Source organism: Hylobates moloch, unplaced genomic scaffold, assembly GCF_009828535.3.
Source record: "Hylobates moloch isolate HMO894 unplaced genomic scaffold, HMol_V3 SCAFFOLD_10, whole genome shotgun sequence".
Classification (NCBI taxonomy): domain Eukaryota; kingdom Metazoa; phylum Chordata; class Mammalia; order Primates; family Hylobatidae; genus Hylobates; species Hylobates moloch.
Genome location: NW_026652285.1, coordinates 51,007,831 through 51,031,466, shown reverse-complemented (window position 1 = coordinate 51,031,466; position 23,636 = coordinate 51,007,831). Strand labels below are relative to the sequence as shown.

Below are 23,636 nucleotides of genomic sequence, written 5' to 3'. Positions count from 1 at the left end.
CAAACTGAAGGCACGTAACTCATGTGTAGCCATTGCATGCATTAATAGAATTTGGAAATTTACTTTTGGCCCAGTGGAGGCTCTGAGGTGGAGTTTCATGGCCGTTGCCATAAAAGACTATAAATGTGTGTATTTATTCAACATTTCTAGAACCTCCCTTGCCCCTCATTCCGTATCCTTAGGAAGGTCATGAGGACACACCTGATAAAGGAGAACAGTGGGAAAGAAGTGACACTGGAAGGTGGGATAAACGTGATTTGTACCTGTGTCTCTCCCAGGCCAGCCTGGGCAGACCCTCACACCCAGAGAACCCTCAAGGCTGCCCTCTCCTCCTTTATGCAGCCATTTGCTACATTGCAGAGGGACAGGGGGCCCTCTCAGTCCCATCTGCCTAGTTCCACTGGTCTTCCCACCACATCTGAAACCTTGCATCAACCAGTATCCAGATGATTTTGTCTCCTGCTTTGAATATTCAGTTGTGCATACTTAGCAGCGTTTCCCTTCCAAAGCCCCAGGAAGAAGCTTTCCAGAATTGCGCTTCTAGCCTTGGAAATGCATTTGACAATGTAACACAGCTAAAAGTGGCCTATCAGCTTCACCCTTCACCAGTTTTCCTTCTGGACCTTCCAGTGGTGCTAAAGGTGCTCCCATTTTCTTGGATTCCCAGGTTCAAGCCGTGCTTCTTTCTTGGTCTCCTCTTTCTCTCACTGCAGCACAGACTACAGCCACAACCTGCCTGTTCTATCTTTTCAATATTAAGTCCTTCCTTCTTGCCCATTTTCACCACACAATTTCAGGCACTTACCTCCTGTGTGGGCCTTGCGGTAGCTTTCTTTGGTCCCATTTCTTTGTTGTGTTTCTTCCCTGTAAAATTGAACTGTTTGTGCCATGCCAGTGTCTTCTTCATGAGTCCTATGATGAAGTTCTTACCTGCTCAGAACTTTTCAGTAGCATCTCATAGGCTGTTGGATCAGATCCAAAGTCTGTCATGTGTTACATAGAAAAAGAACAAAGCGGTTACATCAGAGCCCACATATAAATAGATATAGTTGACCTTCTGAATCCATGGGCTGCGTGGATTCAACCAACCTCAGATGCAAAATACTTAAAAACAAGTAACAATAAAAATAACCTAAATAACAATACAGTATAACAACTATTTACATAGCATTTACATTGTATTAGGTATTATAAGTAATGTAGAGATCATTTAAAGTATACAAGAGGATGTGTGCAGAAGCTATACCATTTTATATACGGGGCCCCTAAGCATCTGCAGATTTTGGTATCCATGGTAGGGGTGAGGGTTGTCCTGGAACCAATCCCCTTGATACCGAGGGACAACTGTACTTAAAAGCTGAAACAAGAAGGAATGCATTTAGCAGCAAGCTTTTCTATCTTTTTTTACATTTTACTTATTTATTTATTTTGAGACAGAGTTTCACTCTTGTTGCCCAGACTGGAGTGCAATGGCACGATCTCAGCTCACCGCAACCTCCGCCTCCCAGGTTCAAAGGATTCTCCTGCCTCAGCCTCCCGAGTAGCTGGGACTACAGGCAGGTGCCACCACGCCTGGCTGATCTTGTATTTTTAGTAGAGATGGGGTTTCGCCATGTTGGTCAGACTGATTTCAAACTCCCGACCTCTGGTGATCCGCCTGCCTTGGCCTCCCAAAGTGCTGGGATTACAGGTGTGAGCCACTGCGCCTGGCGAAGCTTTTCTATCTAAGTAGTGTGATATTTTGAGTAGTTAGGTATTTGACAACTCCTTAAAAGTCTCATTACCCAAATGGAAATGTTCTAAAATGGATTGTGGTGATGCTTGCACATATCTGTATATGTACTAAAAATCATTGAACCCTACATTTTGTTTTATTTATTTATTTATTTATTTATTTATTTTGAGATGTCGTCTCTCTCTGTCTCCCAGGCTGGAATGCAGTGGCACAGTCTTGGCTCATTGCAACCTCCTCATCCTGGGTTCAAGCGATTCTCCTGCCTCAGCCTCCTAAGTAGCTGGAATTACAGACATGCACCACCACGCCCAGATAATTTTTGTGTTTTTAGTAGAGGCAGGATTTCACTGTATTGGCCAGGCTGGTCTGGAACTCTACCTCAAGTGATCTGCCCCTTTGGCCTCCCAAAGTGCTGGGATTATAGGTGTGAGGCACCATGTCCGGCCAGAACTCTACATTTTAAATGGCTGAGTTGTAGGGTATATATGTGATATCAATAAAGCTGTTATTTAGAAAAAAATTAATTACCTATACTTTATAAAATTCCTCTGGCACCTGTTATATTACAAAACAAGGAATAAGTAATGACTTACTTGCCTCAGCAGTAATATTTATTAAGAAGAATATATGGAAAAGAAAGAAGAATACTTCATCATTGGAAATTTTCCCACCTCTATATTCTCAACTCTAGTTTGTGGAAGATCTAGAATATTGTAGCAGTCATTCATTTAGTATGTAGTGTATTGACAGGCTCTAAAAAAAAAGTCGATGGTGAGTATACTTGGGAAAGCCTTAAGTACACAACAGGACAAGAAAGGAATCATTCTAGGGTCAGCGTTAGGCTACAGCTTTTGGTTTTTGAAACCGTGTCCCAACTCATGTGTGGGTGTGAGTACGGGAGTATGGGTGTGATTTCACAAACTCCTGGAAATATCACCCAACATAGTAATTCAATATTTTCTTTTTTTGATTTGTTAAAAGTGTTTTGCATTTAGTTGATTTAATTTCTGTTAACTTCCTTAATGGTTCAAGTAAGCAAGTACAGTCTATGTGAGGCACTGTTTTCACTAGATGCCTTAATGACTTTTTTATCTTTTCTATAATGAAACATATCAGGGGGAAGGTTGCATATAAGACAATTGGTTTCTGATCATTTTTTTAAAAACTAAAACCATGTTTATTATGCTTCCTCCAATGTTATTTTTATGTATTATTGGATCAGTGTATTAAAAATAACGTCTGAGTATATACTGCTATAATTCAGACAGCATTTGTTGGGTCATGAGGCCTAAACCAAGAACTAATCCAAGAGCCGTACATTATATCTTGGATTAGGATGTCTCTTCCCCTTTAACTCTAGTTTTTGCTTCTTGGATCACTTCATGGGTTGTAGAACAAGAGGAGAGGCTCAATTTAAATTAAGAAGCTAATTGGTTTCACTTCCTTGTTTTTCAGGCAAATGGTAGGAAGTCATCATATGTGCAGACTTTACTAAACATTAATAAAATGCACCAATGTACTTTCTTTAATTTTACTTTCTCAAGGAGTAATCCTGGTTGTAAGAGTGTCCTTTCTTATTTCCTGCCTGCTTGTTATACATTTCAAGGTGTAATACTTCCGAGCAAACAGATCCTTCCCTTTGCAGGAAGAAGGCATATTTCCATGTGCAATTTACTTAACAGTAAGGAAACCCGCATTCATTTATTTTAGGCTCAGGTTGACTATTGCTATTTCTGAAGAAACTGAAGGGGAAGGATGGGAAGAGAGACTCCTGCTCTGTTACTGTTTTGTTGCATGTCTGTTCCTGTCACTGTATTGAATACTGGAGGAACATAGGGCCATCAGGTGAAATAAATTAGAGGACAAAATTTAAATTAATGAAACAGACCATAGGGTACCTTTTTTAACTGGCTGGTGAAATTGTCTTGACATCAAAATTGGTGGTGCCAGATGTTGCGCCTGTCTTTTGTACAGCCCATGTGAACACACAAGAAGCATCTTTGGACTGCTTTGGAGTAATTATAACCTAAAAGAACAGGGACATTTCATGTACCTATCTTCGAAGTTCTCTGAGCATTCACTCCCAAGGGGCAACAGCCTATCTCCAATGGCTGAATCTTAAAAATTTTTTTGTTTAGGAGAAGTGAGAACCCAAATGATTTCCTAATGCATCTCTTTATGACGTAGTTGGATTCTCCCAAATAGCCATTTGGAAATGATTACTTTCAAGAGTCCTTGCCAGTAATGAGACCCCCCCAGCAGGTACTATGGTTTTTGATCAACATCAACATTTCCCCCCAAGAGGGAATTTTAAACTTTAAAATGTGAACAATGCACAGATTTGGCTTGCTTGTACGTGTGTGTTTTAATCATGCTCCTTTTATTCTTTTAAGAAAAGGGAAATATTTCTTTGGGTATAATTTTTTTTTTTGAGACAGCATCTCACTCTGTCGTCCAGGTTGGATTGCACTGATGCGATCTTGGCTCACTGCAACCTCTGCCTCCCGGGTTTAAGTGATTCTCCTGCCTTAGCCTCCGGAGTAGCTGCGACTACGGGCCCATGCCACCATGCCCAGCTAATTTTTCTATTTTTAGTATTGACGGGGTTCCACCATGTTGGTCAGGCTGGTCTTGAACTCTTGACCTCATGATCCACCCGCCTCAGCCTCCCAAAGTGCTGGGATTACAGGCGTGAGCCACCGCACCTGGCCCTAATTTCCCTTTTAACTGACTATTAGATGCCACATGAACAGTGGACTTCTAAAAGTCCTTAAAGGTCAGTAACTGCTCTGCATGTGCAGATTCAGTAACTGTTGTTTTCCATGATAGTTTCTGTCTTCCAGATCCTTTTGTGGTTGTGTGCGTATTAGGCACACTTGGAACATATATAAGTCCTTCTTAGTATCCTCAATGTCATTATTTGAAATTACTGGGATAATATTAGCCGAGAAAGCATGCCATGTTCTGCAGTCTGAAAATCTGCGTATTTTTTGAGACTTCCCAGATCATTGCTTCTCATAACTGGGGCAGTACTTGGCTGGCTCCCTCTAGCACCTTAATTCCCCTACCTTGAAAGATAATTAATTTTAGAGGCTCAAAGTGAGGAGCCACGTGAGTAAAAGCAAAAAAATCTTGACATATTAACCTTGAAAGAAGACTACTGTAGTTTTTAGTCAACTTACTTGAATTATTATTTGAATATATACTAAATACTAGGTTACGTTCTCATGAGAAATTTAATAGTTTTTAATGCTGTTTAACAATATACAGAGAGGGAAAATGATCATAAAATCCAGCGCTGGAGAGAACCCTTGGAGTTATCCAGGCCAATTCGCTCATCCTCAGCTCTCATTGGCCAAGTGGCTACGTGCAGATCGTTGTCTCCTGTGGGTGGGCTGGGAGGGCCCCTGACTTCAGCTGATGTTCTTTCTGTGCCGCACCTCTGCCTGTAGCTGATCTCTTGATGAATATGCAATAAGGTGGAAAATGGCATTTCAAATCGATCTTAGGCCTTTTCCTCTGTTATAAATGTAATTCGTTGTTCTCTTTTGAGGAGGGCCACATGAGCTGTTCTGAGGAAGTATTTGCAGGGTTAATAAGGACTTCAGAGTGCTTTTCAAAAAGTGCATCCCATAATTTACCAGCCACTGCATTTTTAAAGTGTGCAATTTATCTTTATGTGTGACCTAACAATCTGGATTGCGTGTGTCACGTTTTTTATTATCTGGAAAAAAAATTGTTAAATTCTGTGGGTGGTGTATTAAGTTTGAAGGGTTCTCGCTGCTTAAAATCTGTTATTATTATGACTTAATATTTTTATATCTTCCTGCTTCCCAAATAATGTTCAGGGAAGTCCCAGTTTTCTCTAAAAGAAGTGTGCGTGTAGCAGTGGTGCCACTTTTTTTTTTTTTTTTTTTTTGAGACAGGGTCATACTCTGTCACCCAGGAGTGCAGTGGTACAATCTCAGGTCACTGCAACCTCTGCCTCCTGGGCTCAAGTGATCCTTCCACCTCAGCCTCCCGAGTATCTGGGACCACAGGTGTGCACCACCCCATCTGGCTAATTTTTGTATTTTTAGTAGAGATGGGGTTTTACCATGGGCTGGTCTCAAGCAATTCACCCACCTTGGCCTCCCAAAGTGCTGGGATTATAGGCATGAGCCACTGCTCCCGTCCAGATGATGCCACTTTATAAACGTGTGTGTGTGTATGTGTTTGTGTGTCCGTATGTGGAACTTAGAGACCAACAAGTTTCTTACCTTTTCTTTAGCTAAGGAGATTTATCTCATAGGAAGTGAAATTGCAACCCAGGTTTTGCAGCCTGCTCTGACTCACACATTAGCAGAAGACGGTCAGTCATGTCTGTGTCCCTGCCTTTGAGGCCCGGAGAATGTAGGACACGAATCGCATCCTCTGTTTCATCCTACGTGGGTAGCCTCCACATTGATGCAGTGAACCTTCTAGGTGTACAAGAGTGCTTTTCACTGGGATGAATACACATTTCAAACTTAACGTCCTCTCTTTGCAAACTCTTTCCTCTTCAGGCTCCTCTAAGAATCTAGTGCCTCCATCCATCAAGCCAGAAATCAACGAGTTCTCCCTATGTCATCTCCTCCCTTTTTCACTTCATCCACTCCAAACTATCCCTCCCCTTGTCAGCCCAACACAGACTTTTTTAGGATTTTTTTTTGTTTGGATTGTTGGAATACCCTACTAATTTGTTCTTAACAGTCATCCATTCTTTACTTAGCATAAATTAAGGCCTATTACTTCCCCGGTTCAAACTTTCCAAAGCTGTCCAGTGCACTTAGAATAAAATCCAACTTGTTTCCTAAAATATAATGCTCCAGGTGACTTGGCCATTGCTTCTGTAGCCCGTGCTCCCGCCTTGCCTCCTACCTCTGCCATCCAGCTGCTATGCCACAACCATACTGACGCTCTTGTACCTGCAACTTGCCAGCTAAATATGTTCCCATGTCAGCCTCCAAGTCAGCTGGTCAACTGATCGGAATGCCATTTCCTTCTAATTTTCTTGTTGCTGGTTCTTGAATATTAGTTTTAGTGTACCTTCTTAAGAGGGTCTCTCAAAGCAGCAGTCAGGTCACTCTATTTCATTGTCATTTAATTCTTTAATTCATAGCACTCATCTCCATTAGATATTTTCTTTTTTTTTTTTTTTTTTGAGACGGAGTCTCGCTCTGTCGCCCAGGCTGGAGTGCAGTGGCGCAATCTCGGCTCACTGCAAGCTCCGCCTCCCGGGTTCACGCCATTCTCCTGCCTCAGCCTCTCCGAGTAGCTGGGACTACAGGCGCCCGCCACCACGCCCGGCTAATTTTTTGTATTTTTAGTAGAGACGGAGTTTCACCGTGGTCTCGATCTCCCGACCTCGTGATCTGCCCGCCTCGGCCTCCCAAAGTGCTGGGATTACAAGCGTGAGCCACCACGCCCGGCTAGATATTTTCTTATTCATCTATCAATAAATCATTTGCTCACACTTGCATGTTACCTTTGTGACAGTAATGACTGTGTCTGGACGTCCTGCATCCTTGATACTGGAAGAATGTCTAATATGCAATCTATAGCCAATAAAATTAAGAATAAACAGTTCAAGCTAAAAATCTCCAAACACTATGAATTTAAATACTGAAATGCTGGTGATGGTTATCTCAGTTATTTTTGGAATGGAGAATTTGAGTCAGGGCTGAGACTAGATAAGGTGAATAAAAGCACTTGCCACTGGATCAAAACCAAAGGCAACTTCTCAGGTGCCAACATGGTGCAACATAGTTCTGTTAATGATCCTGTCTTTATTTTATTCTTTGTGAATTTGGGGTATTAATTTTGACTTTTAAAAATATTGCATTAAAATATTATTTCTCTTGACTACTGAGGTTTTGTTGTCCCCCCACCCAACCCTGCCCTTAGCCTTTTATCAGACTATTCTCTCATTTTTGCACTTGATTTTGCATTGTAAATTATAGCTAACATTTATTATCTATTTCCTACCAGGTACTGCTTTACTTGGATTAACTAATTGAAAACTCAGAGCAGAGCTGTAAACTAGGTGGTGGTATTTGCAGATGAGGAAACAGGCTTAGAGAGGACAGGTAATTTACCCAAGGCCACAGGGCTATTAAGAGGAGGAACTGGAATAGGTAGCATATGCATAATATGTAGGTAGGAATAGATGTATAAAGTGGAAGAGAGATTAGAGTCTTTAACATTCCGGAATATTTTCACTACTGTTCTTGAGAGTTCTTTTTTTTTTTTTTGAGACGGAGTCTCGCTCGCTCTGTCACCCAGGCTGGAGTGCAGTGACGTGATCTCGGCTCACTGTACACTCCATCTCCCGGGCTCACGCCATTCTCCTGCCTCAGCCTCCTGAGTAGCTGGGACCACAGGTGCCTGCCACCACGCCCAGCTAATTTTTTGTATTTTTAGTAGAGACGGGGTTTCACCGTGTTAGCCAGATGGTCTTGATCTCCTGACCTCGTGATCTGCCGGCCTCGGCCTCCCAAAGTGCTGGGATTATAGGCGTGAGCCACCGCACCCAGCGAGAGTTCTTTAAATAAATTGGCAGTGAGCAAAAGTCTAATGCTTAAGGATGGAAATGCGGACCTGCTGGTTGTGTAAGGAAGAGAAGAAGAGGGAACAGAAGGAATGTCTCTGAGGTGCTTGTAGGACAGCCCCGTCCTACAAGCACCTCAGAGACATTCATTCTGTTCCCTCCTCCCGTTTTGCTCCCATTTTGGCAACAGGGACCAGTTTTTTTGGGCAATTTTTCCAGGGATGGGGGTCGGGTCGGGGGGTTGGTTTCAGGATAAGACTGTTCCACCTCAAATCATCAGGCATTAAATTCTCATAAGGAACGTGTAACCTAGATCCTTTGTATGCACAGTTCCCAGTAGGGTTCATGCTCCTATGAGAATCTAATGCACACGAGGCATAGCTCAGGCGGTGATGCCTCCCACTCACTTGCTGTGCAGCCCAGTTCCTAACAGGCCAGTGACTGGTGCTGGGCTGTGGTCCTGGGGGTTGGGACTGCTGCTCAAGGACACTTAATATGCTTCATATGTTTTTTTGATCACTGTTTAGGAGCACATTAGAGGATATGAAAAAAATTTCCTGTTGAGGCCAAACACTCCTGAGACCATGTGACCTTAAAGTATGTAATGACTTTGAGAAAAAGTTTTTTAGTAAAAAAAAAATCACTGCACACCACACATCAAAATATGTGTGTTTATTTTGTTAGTTAATTGTAAAAGGTAAAACCTTGAAAGCTAGAATAAAATATATATGTTTGAGCCTTTTTAAAGACATAAATCACCAAAGGAAAGCTTAGATGAATGACCATAATTGTTTCTTTCATAGTGCAAATTTATGCATCAGTTTTGTCAACAAATGAAAACAAAATGACAAATTGGGGAAATATTTATAAATATTTGTAAAAAATTGTTAATTTTGTGTTTAAAAAGTACATTGTTTTAAAAAACGAGTAGGAAAAACAGCAAGTCCTTAAATAATTAAAATGAAAGGGCAAGTTCATAGAAGAAATAGAAATGGACAAGAAAAATATGAAGCATGTTTCTTCTCAAAAGTAAAGATGTAAATTAAATTTAGTTCTGTCTCTCAAATTTGTAGGAGTTAAAAATATATAGTATTTTCAAAAGTGAGGTGGGGAATGGGTCTGTGGATGTGTCAGCTGGTACAGTTACAGGACTGCCAAATCCTGCACAAAGATTACGTCCTTGGTCTAATCACATTTCTACGATACTCTCCTAAGGAAGTAGAGATTCAGGCAGAGATTTTTGTTCAGGGATGTTTATCAGAGCATTATTTACAAAAGCAAAAAATTAGAATAGCTCAAAATGTGTTATGACAGGGTAATTTTTAAATTATCACACATCTTTATGGTTTTTTTCAGATAATCATTATTAACCATTTCTGAAGAATAATTAGTATCAGAGAATAATTGTCATAGCATGTTAAGTGAAAAATAACAATTAAGTATTGTTGGTTTAAAAAAAAATTTTTTTGTGTGTGACAGGGCCTTGCTTTGTCACCCAGGCTGGAGTGCAGTGATGTGATCTCTGTTCACTGCAGCTTTCGCCTCTTGGGTTCAAGTGATTCTCCCACCTCAGCCTCCCAAAGGGACTACAGGCGCACATCACCACACCAGGCTAATTTTTTTTTTTTTGTATTTTCAGTAGAGACAGGGTTTCACCATGTGGCCCAGGCTGGTCTTGAACTCGTGACCTCAAATGTTCCACCCACCTCGGCGTCCCACAGTGCTGGGGATTACAGGCATGAGCCACCACACCCAGCCTGTTGCAGTTTTATTTTAGAACAAGAACAGGAAAAAGTACATTTACCTAGAAAAAAAAGACTGGAAAGAAATATATCAAAATGTTCAAGTTTTAAAATTTTCTGTAACAAATATTTGTAAGTTTTATTAATAGGAAAATGTTTAGTATATGAGGACACAAGATCAGGAGCTCTGGACAGATAAGAGACCTTGGTAGGTTCCAGTCTTATCTTCTCCCTCATTAGCTGTCAACCAGCAGAATCTTTGAATGAGTCGGTTCCCTCCTTAATAAAATCAGTGGGTTCAGGGCTTCTCAAACCTTTTCTCCAAAATACATCCAGAGGTAGAGAGAGTGAACATATACTCTTAGGGGGAAGGAATAGGAATAAGTTGAGCAGATTGGCTCAAAGTAACTTGCTAACAAGTTTTAGCATGAAAATTCATGTAAACTTCCTGTTCTCCAAATTATACTGATGCTAGTTTAAAAAAATGTTTAAATTGAGATATTTATATACCATAATTTACCATTTTATTTTTATGTATTTATTTAGAGACAGAGTCTCACTCTTGCCCAGGATGAAGTGCAATGGTGCGATCTCAGCTCACTGTGATGTCCGTCTCCCTGGTTCAAGTGATTCTCCTGCCTCAGCCTCCCGAGTAGCTGAGATTATAGGTGCCTCACCACGTCTAGCTAATTTTTGTATTTTTAGTAGAGACAGGGTTTCACCATGTTGGTCAGGCTGGTCTCAAACTCCTAACCTCAAGTAATCTGCCCACCTCGGCCTCCCAAAGTGCTGGGATTACAGGTGTGAGCCACCGTGCCGGACCTAAAATTTACCATTTTAAAGTGTACAAATTTATGTTTTTTAGTATATTCAGGAAGTTCTGCAGCCAACTGATGTTAGTTTTTAATACACAAATGTTTACTACGGGCACTCCAAGAAAATGCTCTTGTACCTTTGAGTAATCTTGGATGATCAGATGACTCTTCTGGGAGGATTTTACCACACTGAGAAGTCCAGGACTGACATGACCTTCTAATACTTTCAGTGAATGAATTTTCAATGTGTTTTGCATATCTTTTCCTTTAAAACAACTTAACTGGATTAGTTATTATTAATAGTCCTGGTTACCACTAAATTACATGTCCAGTTTCCACTTGTAGTTGGTTATACTAAATTCAGTTCTGTGTTAGATTTTAAAAATTGTCTAGGATCTTCTGCACGACCATGCTGGGGACAGTTAGGGACAAATGGTTAACTGTACTCAACTCTTGCCCTCAACAGACAGTCATTAAAAGATGGGAAATTATGGCAACTTTGGTCTTAGAGCTGCTGTGTTTCAAATGCAGGTTTTTAATCTAAGTAGAGGAAAATGTGCAGAAAACAGAATACACATATTTTAAAGTAGATATAGCCTGGAATGTGGACAACACATGGATTGAGTTTTGATTCAGTGTTACTGCATACTTTTATCTTTGCAGGTGTGGATTGATGATGTGCTTATTGGTAGAAAATTTCTCCTTAAAATTTCTAGTTCTACTTTATCCAAGTGTATGTGAAAGTAGCCCAAGTTCAGATGAGGTGGTGCTGAGATTTCATGTTTCAAACTCTTAGCTTAAACCGGTGGACCTGAAGTACAGTTACTCTATAATTCTGCTCCGTGAGTCTTGGGTTTTGTTCTTGGCTGTTGTTTATCTGGGTGCTGACCAATTAAGAGAGTAGGGTGGGGGCATTCGTCCTGAGCCTTACCATTCACTAAGGTCTTCAGATTAGACTTCTGATAGTTTGACAGTATCTCCAGATACAGTCATGAAAGGCCCTGGCAGTGTGAAATAAATATATTCATTGTATAACTTTAAATGCCACAGTTTTGGTAACTGTTTTGGCATAACAGAGACCCTTGAAAAAAAAAAGTAGAAGTGGTATGGGCTTCCCTCAGTCTGTGAGAGGCCCTGGTAAGGTGTATTTCTGCCCCCACCCCCTTTTTTTTCTTCAGAATAAAGATGATAAACCGTGTAGAACCTTGAAGTTCCTGGTAGTATTCAGTGATTGTTTTCGAGGGCCCTTGTATGGAAATGGGCACCAGCATCCTTCAGAGCAGTGGCAGTAATAACTGACATTTTTTAAGCATTGAGCAATGCTTCTGTATATGTGATTTGGCCTTGGCAGCTCTTTTGATAACATAATAGCCCAAGAAGCCAGTTCAAGTGAGAGAAGGAACCAATGAGTCCATGATTGCTTTCAACAATAAATGCTAATTTATTACCATTAAGAAGGTAACATATGATTGGATTTAAAATGGTCATTTTTGTCAACTATTTGCAGACTACATCATGCAAATAGGCAAAATAATCAGTGTAAACATATATATGGCTTATGTGAATCAGACACATAGAGTAAATACAGATTTTTGGCAGAACTTGTATGTGGGAATCCTGTTGTGTTGAAAAGATCTTGGGGGGAAAAAGGCATAAAATGGAAGCATCAGATTGCGTGAGAGTGTGTGTCTAATGTGATGTATTCTAACAGCTTACAAAGTGATGCACTATATCATAGTATATTGAGTTTGTGTTTGATATTTGTTCTGATGGAAGGAGATGTGAAATGAACTGGGGATTGCTCTCTGTGCTTTATCCTGATCTAGCGAATAGGGAAGAAAAATTAGTATTCCTTATAGCCAATTATGCAGACTGGATGAAGTGGCCTTTTTCATAGCATGGTTCTTAAATAGTCTCATTTCTGGGTAATCTCATTTCTGGGTATTTAGATGAGTTGGGATAAGAAAAGGCAGTGTACTTGCCTGAAGGTACAAATAACTTTTATGGGGATGTTTTCAAGTCATATTTATATAGACCATTGAAAGAGCAGGGTTTTTTCTGGGACTCACACCCTCATGTGTGTTCATTTGCTTATTAAAGTTATTAAATGACTTGATTGGAGATATATTTAAATTAGCAAAAATGAGATCCTTATCCCTCCCCTAGATATTTTTTGTAAGGGCTTGTCACTAGATTTTATAGTACCAGTGGTCTTGGAAACAGAGTCATATTTCTTTAGATTGGTCAGAGTTATTTGTGCTTTTCATTGCCCTGTGCTGTGAAAAGACGTTAGTCATCACTGCATTCCTGAAATAATCTACTAGTAGAAAAGTCTGCTTTTTTTCATTCAGAGATAGAGAATTGTGAAGTCTCTTATAGTTTTCATTTTCATGTGGCCTCAGGAAACAACATAATTTTATGTAATTTGGGAACAGCTGTTTTTTTATTATACCAAAATTTTTCATACTAATCAGGACTAGATTGTTAAAATGTCCATTTCAAACTCAGAGAGTATTGTATAATTCTGTAAAAATAGGAGAATGACACATGAAATTTGGCTTACACATTTGTTAGAAATAATTCATTTGTCTCTGTCATAGAACTGCATGGAACAAAGAAGCTGAGTTTTTTTCTTTGTTGATGTTTTAGTCCATATGCATTTGGCCTTCCCTATTCGTGGGTTCTATATCCATGGATTCAACCAACGTTAGATAGAAAATATTTTTTAAAAACCATAAAAACAATACAACAGTAAAAATAATACAAATGACAATACAGTATGACAGCTATTTACATAGCATTTACATTGTATTAGGTATTATAATTTAGAGATATTTTAAAGTATATGGGGAATATGTATAGGTTATATGCAAATATTATACCATTTTATATCAGGGACTTGAGCATCCTTGGGTTTTGGAGTCCAAAGAGGGGAATCCTGGAACCAATCCCTCATGGATACCAGTGTATGACTCTGCTTTTTTGGCTGAATTCTGTTCTAGTGCCAAATAATACCATAATTTCCTACTTTTATTATTCTGCCTACATTATTTGCATCACACAGATTTTTCTTACGTGAAACTTTGCCTTCACTTTGAATTCATAACATTTGTATAATAAAATCAAAGTGTGAACATTAAGTTCTTGAGTGAAATTTACCTGGAACTTAGGGCTGGTCAATTGGAAGATGGCACCAAGATTCAAAATGGGTCCCTTTAATTGAAATAACATTCAGAAATTCAAAATTAGCTTAAAGGGAGAAAAATTGGGTGTAGTCAAAGCCCAGATGAGATATTTTTAAATTGTGGGCAATAGAAGTGAATTATCCTGGATTTAGGATAATTGTGAAAATCATGGCCAGCCCTGTTTCTTTACCATGATTGGCTTCCAGAAGTGTGTCATGAGAATGAGTTACTGAATAGAAAACACTTTATAAATAAAAGATTTATAGAGAACAGGACAGAGGAGAAAGAGAGGATGCCCTCCATTCCCTTGTATTCCTTGTCCTTCATTTGATTGGTATTTGTACTAGTCAGAGTTCCAGAAGGAAACGGACGGCACACTCCAGTGTGGGGATTGAGGAGTGGACCAGGTGTAAGTAACTTGTAAGAGCTGGTGCAGTAACCTGGGGCCAAGCAATAGCTGGACAAGGCAAGGGAGCAGTTGTTGGAACCCAGAGAGAGCAGCAGTATGGAGAGGGCCACCCAGCAGGAGCTGGGACCTTTTGAAGGCAACATAGCATACCTGTGCTGCCACTGCAGAGAGGAAGCTAGGAGAATAAATGCCCCTTCCTGTTTCTCCTGCTCTCTGGTTTCCTATTGGCTAAGCCCAAGCAGAAGACAGAGTATAACAAAGCTGTTGAAATCCCTATTGGTCAGCCTCCTGGGGGTACCCAGCAAGATGAGATGGTTGAGAAAGGATCCCTGGGTGTGTTTCTGGCCAACAGGAAAATATCTTAGAGTTGATATTTTATTGTTTTTTCTTTCCTCTTAATTTCTCCTAATTCATTCATTAGTCACATGTTTGGCCCCTACTTGGAGTCTACATTAGTGTAATATCCAGTGTGTGGACAGTGCCCAGGGGCTTGGTGACTAGATCCAAAGAAGTGCCAAATGTTGACTGCTCTTGCCCAACGTGATTTCAATTAAACACATGCCAGTGTGCTTATACTTCATATGATACTTTCTCTTTTTTGGTGGGGGGGTAGGGTAGTTATAAGTATATAAAAATTTCTCAGGTGACCAGGAGAAAAAAGGTCCTGTTGCCCGATATTAACCTCACAAATTAAGATTTCTTCTGTTTTTATTGTGAATTAATGATTGTTTACACTTAGGCCCTCAGAGCAAGCCTTTGGCTCTGGGATCGTGATAATAAAGAAGCAATCGGGATTTTTTTGTCTTATATACTTTTAATTGCTTGGGAGAGTAAAAATACTAGTTTCTATAAATCGTTGGTTGATAATGAGAAAAAATGTTGTAGCTTTATTTCTACTAGAGAGATGGTAGTTTTCAGCCACTTCATGCTTTTGTCCAGTATTCATGGTTGGGATTATAAAATACTCATTTTAAACTTTCTGGATTAATCCTGTTAAATTGGGGTGATAGCATTCACATTACAGCTGTTAATTTATATTTCTAGGAGTTCCAGATCACTTTACTAAAAGTAATAGGAAAATTATTATAAAGGAATCAGCCACTGCAGGACTCTGTGGCTAGAAATAACCTTTCGTTGTAACTGTGTGAGGGCTATGTATTTACCAAGACATCTGCAGTCATTTAAGAGGCTTCTATGAAAACTGTAATACTTAATTGAAATTTTGTGATTGTTTATAAAGATAGTAATGAAATCCAACCATCAGAAAAACAAAATGAATTTAGGACAGATGGCGTATTACTAGGTTTCTATTTTTTTTCTCCCTCCTTCCTTCCCTCCCTCTCTTCCTTCTTTCCTTCCTTTGTCTCTCTCTTCCTTTCCTTCTCTTTCTTTCGTTGTTTTTCTCAGCTTTGTAGTGAGGAAATGGCATTAAGGACCCTGATGATACGGACATTCTGTGTTTCATTCTGTTATTCCGTCTTTAATATCCAAATTGGCACTTTTATTTTCTTCACACTTTGGGGGTAAGATAAAGACAGTTATTGTTTTGGAGATCTCAAGGAAATTTGAGAGGGAGTGAGAAACAGGCCCTGAGAAAGGACACATGAAAATAACTACTTACATTTAGAAAAATGAAGTTTTTAGATTTGAATTCATTGTAGGAGAAATATGCTGTCATTTTGTGAAGTGATCCCATTTTTCTGTCTTTTCTTCTTCCCAGGGACATATATAGCTCTGTTAGGGATTACCTTCAGGCTTACGGTAACAGAAAAGTAATATTGAAGATGTGAAAAAGGAGATAGCACAGAAGGAAAAAAAGCTAGTCACAATAAATTTCTATATAATGTTACTAGTCAAGAATGGAGAGGGGGAAGTAGAACCACCGTTGCTTTCCTGAATTAGGTGATTCCTTGGAATAACTCAGTCAACCAACCAGAAATAAATTCAGGGGATATGTGGTATCTAGAAAAATGATTCTTCTTGTCTTATCAGGATACTGTGTTCTTACGCCACATTTTAAAATTGGAGAAAATGGGCTGGGTGTTGGAAGGCAAGGCTGGTGCACCCCTTGAGGCTAGGAGTTCACAGCCAGCCCAGTCAACCTAGTGAGAACCTGTCTCTACAGAAATTTAAAAAAAAAAAAAAAAAAAAAAAAAATCAGCTGGGCATGGTAGTGCATGCCTGTAGTTCCAGCTACTGGGGAGGCTGAGGTGGGAGGATCAAGAGACTGAGATGGGATTTCTTTATTTCAGGAGTTCAAGGCTGTAGTGAGCTATGATCACACCACTGCGTTCCAGCCTGCATTACAGAGCAAGACCCTGTGTCTAAAAAAAATAAAATAGGGAACGTGTCTAGAAATTTTCAGACCTTTTTTTCTTATCTCTGTCTAAATACCGTTTGTGTAAGTGCACTGTCATTTCCAGATCCAAATCCTGGCTAATCAACCCAGTGTCCTGGAAGCGTTTCAGATATTCTCCAGGGAACAGAGCTTTATCAAGTTTTATCATGTTCAAAAGATGCTGTTGCCATTGTTTCTTGCAAGATACATGGTTACAAATCACTATCAAAATTCAGTGCTGAGTGGTTTCCAAAGAGGTGACGGGTTTGGGTTTTTCGTTGTTGTTGTTTGAGGTCATCTGCCTTTGAAATAGACTCTCTCCCTCTAATTTTGCTAAATGTTCAGCATAGGTAGCGTTTCCAATTCTAGAGTTGCTCCTCTCAGCAGGCCATCTGGGGATGTTAAATCCAAGGCATGGTATTTGGTTTAGTTATCTGAGAGACTGAGATGGCACTGTGGTCTGATGAGCTGCTATTATTCGTCTTTCAGGGACAGGAGAGAGTGGCAAGAGTACGTTTATCAAGCAGATGAGAATCATCCATGGGTCAGGATACTCTGATGAAGATAAAAGGGGCTTCACCAAGCTGGTGTATCAGAACATCTTCACAGCCATGCAGGCCATGATCAGAGCCATGGACACACTCAAGATCCCATACAAGTATGAGCACAATAAGGTAGGTGCGACTCTTCATTGGAGCAGTCGGCTGAGTGTTCCAGGTGTTCACAATAATGTGACAACACGTGTAGCCTCTTGACATGCCTGGAGTGCATAGGGGGGTTTGGAAATATACATTTTCTATCCCATCATAAATGAGACTTTTAATAGATAATAAGTTATTGATAAATGTCTTTTTCTTAAACCTCTAAAGTTATACCTATAAAAAAACAGATTTGTATTTTTAGTGATATCAATGAAAGGCATATTTGGATGTTCAGCAATAAATATTTTCAGGTTTAAAACTTGGAGAAGCACATTATGTTAAGGAGACAGTTTGTAAGTATCATAAATTGGCCAAAGTAGGGGATTTCAAAGAGGTGGTGGCCTTGCTTTTTAATACATTGAAAAAAGAATGAAAACAACCTAAAACTGTTCTGTCTGGTTTAATTTTGAATTTTGTGATTTTCTTTCAGTAGCACCACAGGCTTCATTTGATTTCAAAATAGGTCCATCTGTCACTTCCAATAACCTTTCCAACACGTTTCCTTGCAACTGTGTTAAAGTAACAGAAACTTCCAAAACCACTTGAAAAAGGATTAAGGGAAAAACCCCTAAAATTTTAGCCTTTTACAAAATAAGCACACTTCCAATATCCTCTAACATTATTTCTTGGTTGAAGTAGAATACCATCCCCCTTTTCCCCCGCATGAAAATAAATGCTATAATTGCTCATCCTCTAAATATTAAAGAGATGTAATACCAAACAAGATTGCTATACCTGAGCGTTGTCCCATGTTTGAATTTATGCTGCAGTTGTCCTACATAAAGCTTGTAGGCAGGAACTGGACCTGCACCCAGGGTGTGACTGTCTGTGCTGAGGCTACCAGCCTGAGGGAAGGGATATCTATTTGGAATTTGTTAGAAATGTCTTTGTTGTCTTCAAAAGGCTTTGCTGCCTTCCCATTAATCAATACATCCCCCATGGATGCAGTCTTTGCTCCTCAGGGATTTTAGATATGCTGATCCTATAAGTAAGCCTTGCCTTTTGTTGATAAAACACTGCATTTATACCTATAATTATTTTAGAGCCTTCAATAAGAAATTTTCATTCTCTCAGTACTTTTGATAAATTTACCCTGAAGGATATTTCCATTTTCCAAGATCAGTAAGCAATAGCAAGAAGTTGGGATGTCCAGTGGGACTCATAGATTTAGCTCACAAAATGAACCCACAGCTAAAATAAGGCAATTCTGTATACCTTTGCCTCTGTTACCACCCAAAGGCTTCTATAATAAAATACCAAATCATCTTAAAATCAGGCATTTGTTTTTCTTAGATGGTTCCTTGAAATTAACACTGGTTTCTTACCTAATTGATACTTTCATACCTGGTTTTCCAGTGGCAACAGGAATCTTTCCACAAATAACAGAGACCCTCCACAAATAATTCCTCCTGCTTTTATTTTCAAGAGTGAAAAAGAACTGGGCAAGTTTGTGAGCCCAGGAACATGGTAATTGAGCCAGAGTAAGCTGCATGGATATATCTAAGTAGTCTGAATTTGAGAGGATCAGGGTTCTCCCTGACCCAAGAAGTCTCAGTGGTTTCTGAAATCATTAGCATGCTTGTTTCTTTGTAGTTGTAATTGTGTTGAGTTTGTTTGTTTATTTTTTTAATACCAGCGAGTTTTCCAGTTTACAGTCAGTTAATAATATGATGATCTGATTAATTCTGCCTGACTTACCACGTGTGTGCTATTTGTTTTTTATATATACACACCACACTGCCAGTTTACACACTAAAATATAATCTCCCTGAATTTTATCCCCCAAAATCTTATTTCTTAGACGTTCCAGAAGAATCCTTCAGGACCTTGCCCTGTTGGTAGATTTTCATATGAAGATCATTTATTATACAGTCATGTAGACGTTAAAGATGGGGTGGAATGTATGCCTTATTCACATAACACATTGAAGAATATTTAACAAGTTATTTGAACTTTTCATGTCAATTCTTTTTTTTTTTTTGAGACGGAGTCTTGCTCTGTTGTCAGGCTGGAGTGCAGTGGCGTGATCTTGGCTCACTGCAATCTGCGCCTCTCAGGTTCAAGCGATTCTCCTGCTTCAGCCTCCCAAGCAGCTGGGACTACAGGTGCGCACCACTATGCCCAGCTCATTTTTGTATTTTTAGTAGAGACGGGGTTTCACCATGTTGACCAGGATGGTCTTGATCTCTTGACTTCATGATCCGCCTGCTTCGGCCTCTCAAAGTGTTGGGATTACAGGCGTGAGCCACCTCACCCAGCCTCATGTCAATTCTAATTGAGTAGACATTACTGTGTTGAATACTGTTCAGTTATAAATTGACATCATAAAAAGTTACAATATATGAGTTTTCCTCAGATACCATAATTATCCTCATAAATCCTCCTACATATCATGACTTTAGTGTGTGATGACCTCCCAATTTCCCATGTTTAACCCCCTTTCATTCATATTACAAATGACTTTCATGTTTGTTTCTTTTTCTCTATGTCATATACATGTTCTAAAGCATCATTCTCCCCTTGCTTCATCCATTAACTTTCTGAACTCTGCCCACTTGTTGCCTTTGTTTGTGCTTGTTAAGGACATCATGTCTACTCCTTCCTTTTCAGCTCAGCTGCCTCTTCTTCCAAGAGTTCTCTGATCGCTTCCCAGCCCCTCATAGTGCTAAGTAATCCTACTCTTCTTTAGCTATCCATAGCGAAGTGTTTGTAATTGCCTAGCTTGTATTGATTATGGTGACTTGGATGTTGATTTTATTTTCCTCACTAGATGCTGAGCTCCTTGAAAGTCAGTATTCATCAGTTCCATCTTTGCATTCATTCTTCATTGTCCCTGGCATTATATCTTGTACATAGTAAGTGCTCAAAAAATACATCTTTTTGAATAGGTAAATTATTTGTGGCCAGGTATGGTGACTCATGCCTGTAATCCTAGCACTTATGGAGGCTAAGGCGGGTAGATCACCTGAGGTCAGGAATTTGAGACCAGCCTGGCTAACATGGTGAAACCCCGTCTCTACTAAAAACACAAAAATTAATCAGGCGTGGTGGCACATGCCTGTAATCCCAGCTACTTGGGAGGCTGAGGCAGGAGAATCGCTTGAACCCTGGAGGTGGAGGTTGCAGTGAGCCGAGATCATGCCACTACGCTGCAGCCTGGGCAACAGAGCAAGACTCTATCTCAAAAAAAAAAATTATTTGTGAGCTTAACAATTGAGAGTCTCCTCGTCTGCCCTAAACTTGTCGAAATGATTATTCAAATCAACAAATAACTCTTGAAACTTCTATGCATAAGGGAATAAATGCTATATACTGTCAGGGATACAGAAAAGTTTAATCAGGGCTGGGCAGAAATTGACAATCCAGAAAGGGAGAAGGGCAGATCTGAGGGAGGGGCACATTGGGAAGAAGGAATGGCTATAATAAATGATCAGAAGAAGGAATTTGCATGTGATGTAGAAATCTCCCAATTTAGCTTGAGTGGAATTCTTATAGAGGAGGACTAGCAAATGGTTTAGAATGTCTCATGAAAGATTTCGCATCCAGGCTAAATTAGGATTTTATTTTCTTATGTTTATTATCTTAATAATAATCTTTTATGTTTTGGTTAGAATTTTCTATAGAAATTTCTGGTTACAAAGGTATATACTTTATAATTTATAAAGAGTCTAAAGAATTTGGTGTATATTTAAGAGTTACATGGAGGTATCACATTCTGATTTATATTATTATGACACTAAAGATATAAAATAAATAACTATTTTGGAAATTTGGCTTAAAAACATAACCATTTGGTTTTTTAGTAAAGCTTGACTGCACACACCATCACACTGGCCATAATCTATAGTAGCATAAATAAAGATACTTTCCAGTATTGTCCAGCATAACTTTGTACTTGCCTTTGAGCTCCTGTATTTTATAAAGCAAAACATGGCCTGTACATTATATGATCTCTTCTGAACTGGGAAAGTGTTCAGTTTTGTTTGCTGTGAAATTGGTTCTGGCTTTTGGAATGCCACCCCAGGGTAACTGAGGTTTCTGTTGCTCCTGCTTACTTGTTATTGCTTGAACTGAGTCCTGCCTGGTTAGCTGGCTGGAGGGTGCTGTGGTCAGGGGGAGTCCAGTCCACAGTCTCTAGACCAAATGGTGTGGCATTGCATGCCCTTTGTCAACAGATTGCAGAATTAGTAAGGAGCTTGTAATTGCACATTTTACCAAAAGAAAGATGAATTCTTCTCCGAGTGTGTATCTGTTGTCCTGTTCTTGTACTTTTTGCCAAACAAGCACTGTTTATAGGTGAGCTGCTTGGACTCAGCCCAGGTGAGAGAAGACATACGTCTTAGGACTTCTGAATAGTCTGTGAACTAGGGTTTGTTTATTCCTAAATATTATTTTGCATTTTCCCTGAACACAAATATTGATAACTAGTGATAAAAAGGGATTAAGTATTTGTCACTTGGTCAAATCAAAAGCCGTATTTAAGGCTCCACTAGGTGCAAGGCATTTGACTGTGAGATAACTGTCATTTCTTAGTTTCCAAAAGAAAGAATTTTTATCCCTGTTATTTTATGGCTTTTTTTTTTTAAGTTTATTACTTTAAAACTTTTACTTTAGGTTCAGGGGCACATGTGCAGGTTTGTTTATAGGTAAACTTGTGTCATGGGGGTTTGGTGTACAGATTATTTTGTCACTCAGGTACTAAGTCCAGTACCCAGTAGTTATTTTTTCTTACCTTCTTCACTCCCACCCGCCTTCCACCTTCTTTATACCGATGTGCTTTTCTGATGAATCTTTGCTTTGGTGTTGAAATCAGCTCTTAATTTAAAAGGAAAGGAATGCCTGTGTTTATGTGGCTAAGGAACTGTCTTGAGTTACAGCTGAGGGAGTGGATCTCAGGGTTTGGAATCCCTGATTTTTTACTGTCTGAACCTAGCAGTTGGGGTTCTTCCTCCGTTGCCTGTTATTAGTTATTTCATATTTGTTTACCTTATTTTCTCAATCAGATTGAAAATTATCTTACAGTAAGCAAGCTTCTTCCTTTATAATTCTTTATCTCCTCCGTAACATGCCAGACATGTTGTAGAAGCTTTTGTTTATTGAGTGAATTACTCCAGATAGCGGATCATAGTATCCTTTGATAGTTGGCTTATAATCTCTATGAACTGTGAAATAAGGGTGGTATTGTGGCAATTTCAGAGTATTGATAGGCCATTGCTCCCTTTGCCAGTCCTGGGAAGAGAAAAGAATCTGATACAATGCTTCTTCATGTAGTGAATTTTAAGACAGTTGTCTAAGAGAACTCAGCCTCACCTTGGGCGAATGTTGAGTGGACAGTTGCACCTTTTTTTTTTTTTTGTAAAGCAGTTTTTCCTTTTAGACTTGAAAGTCCTGATAACCAGGGCTTATTTAGCACCTTGGCTGCAGCTCTCTCTGCCTAACTAGCCAGGCGTTTTGAGGCCTGACACCTGTGTTTCCCTTTCGCCTAGCGTGGAGGGGATATGACAGGATGTATTGCTACAGTGCCTTTTGTCCTCTCTGAGCAATTCTGAGAAAGAACTTGTCACAGGAAAGTACCTCGTTCAACACATTTGACACTTTCTGAATTTTCTGTACTTCCTGAATAGTCCAAGGTCCCAGAAGCCATTTTTCATTTTCCTGAAGAAAAATGTAGCCAGGATTCTGGAAAACTTGCCAACTTATTGTTGCCCTTGATCAAGGAATAAAACATTACTACTTTGTTCAACATGAGTGAATTTTCTTAGTTTACAGAATGCCAAAAGGCTGATTTCATTTTAATATTTCCCACCTATATAATAAATACATAATAGAGGCAGAATTAATAAATACATATTCTTATCTACCTCTCTGAAGAGCTATATCAGTCAAGGTTCTCTGCTTGCAAGCAACAGAAACCAACACTGGCTAACTTAAGCAGAAAATGAATTTATCTGAAAATGGACTCACTGGGAGAAGGGAGTAGAAGCTGAAGGATGGGCTCTTAGAAACTAGGGCAGGCTCAGGGAACTCATCTGTGAAATGGATGAACTCTGACCATTTCCAATCTTCTGTCACCCACCCAAGATTCAGATTTCTGGGAAAAAGTGCCGATTTGGAGCAGCCTGGATTCTGTGCTGAGTCTTTAG

The 23,636-nt window shown here is 39.5% G+C and overlaps 1 protein-coding gene across 1 annotated transcript in view; it reads left to right on the top strand.

The window, feature by feature from the left end:
- The window catches only part of GNAQ (G protein subunit alpha q), a 320,250-nt gene that overhangs the window by 94,448 nt on the left and 202,166 nt on the right, over positions 1–23,636 (top strand). Inside the window, exon 2 of the mRNA XM_032164343.2 lies at positions 17,282–17,466. Coding sequence (XP_032020234.1) covers positions 17,282–17,466 — 185 coding nt within the window. The remainder of the gene's footprint in view (positions 1–17,281; positions 17,467–23,636) is intronic.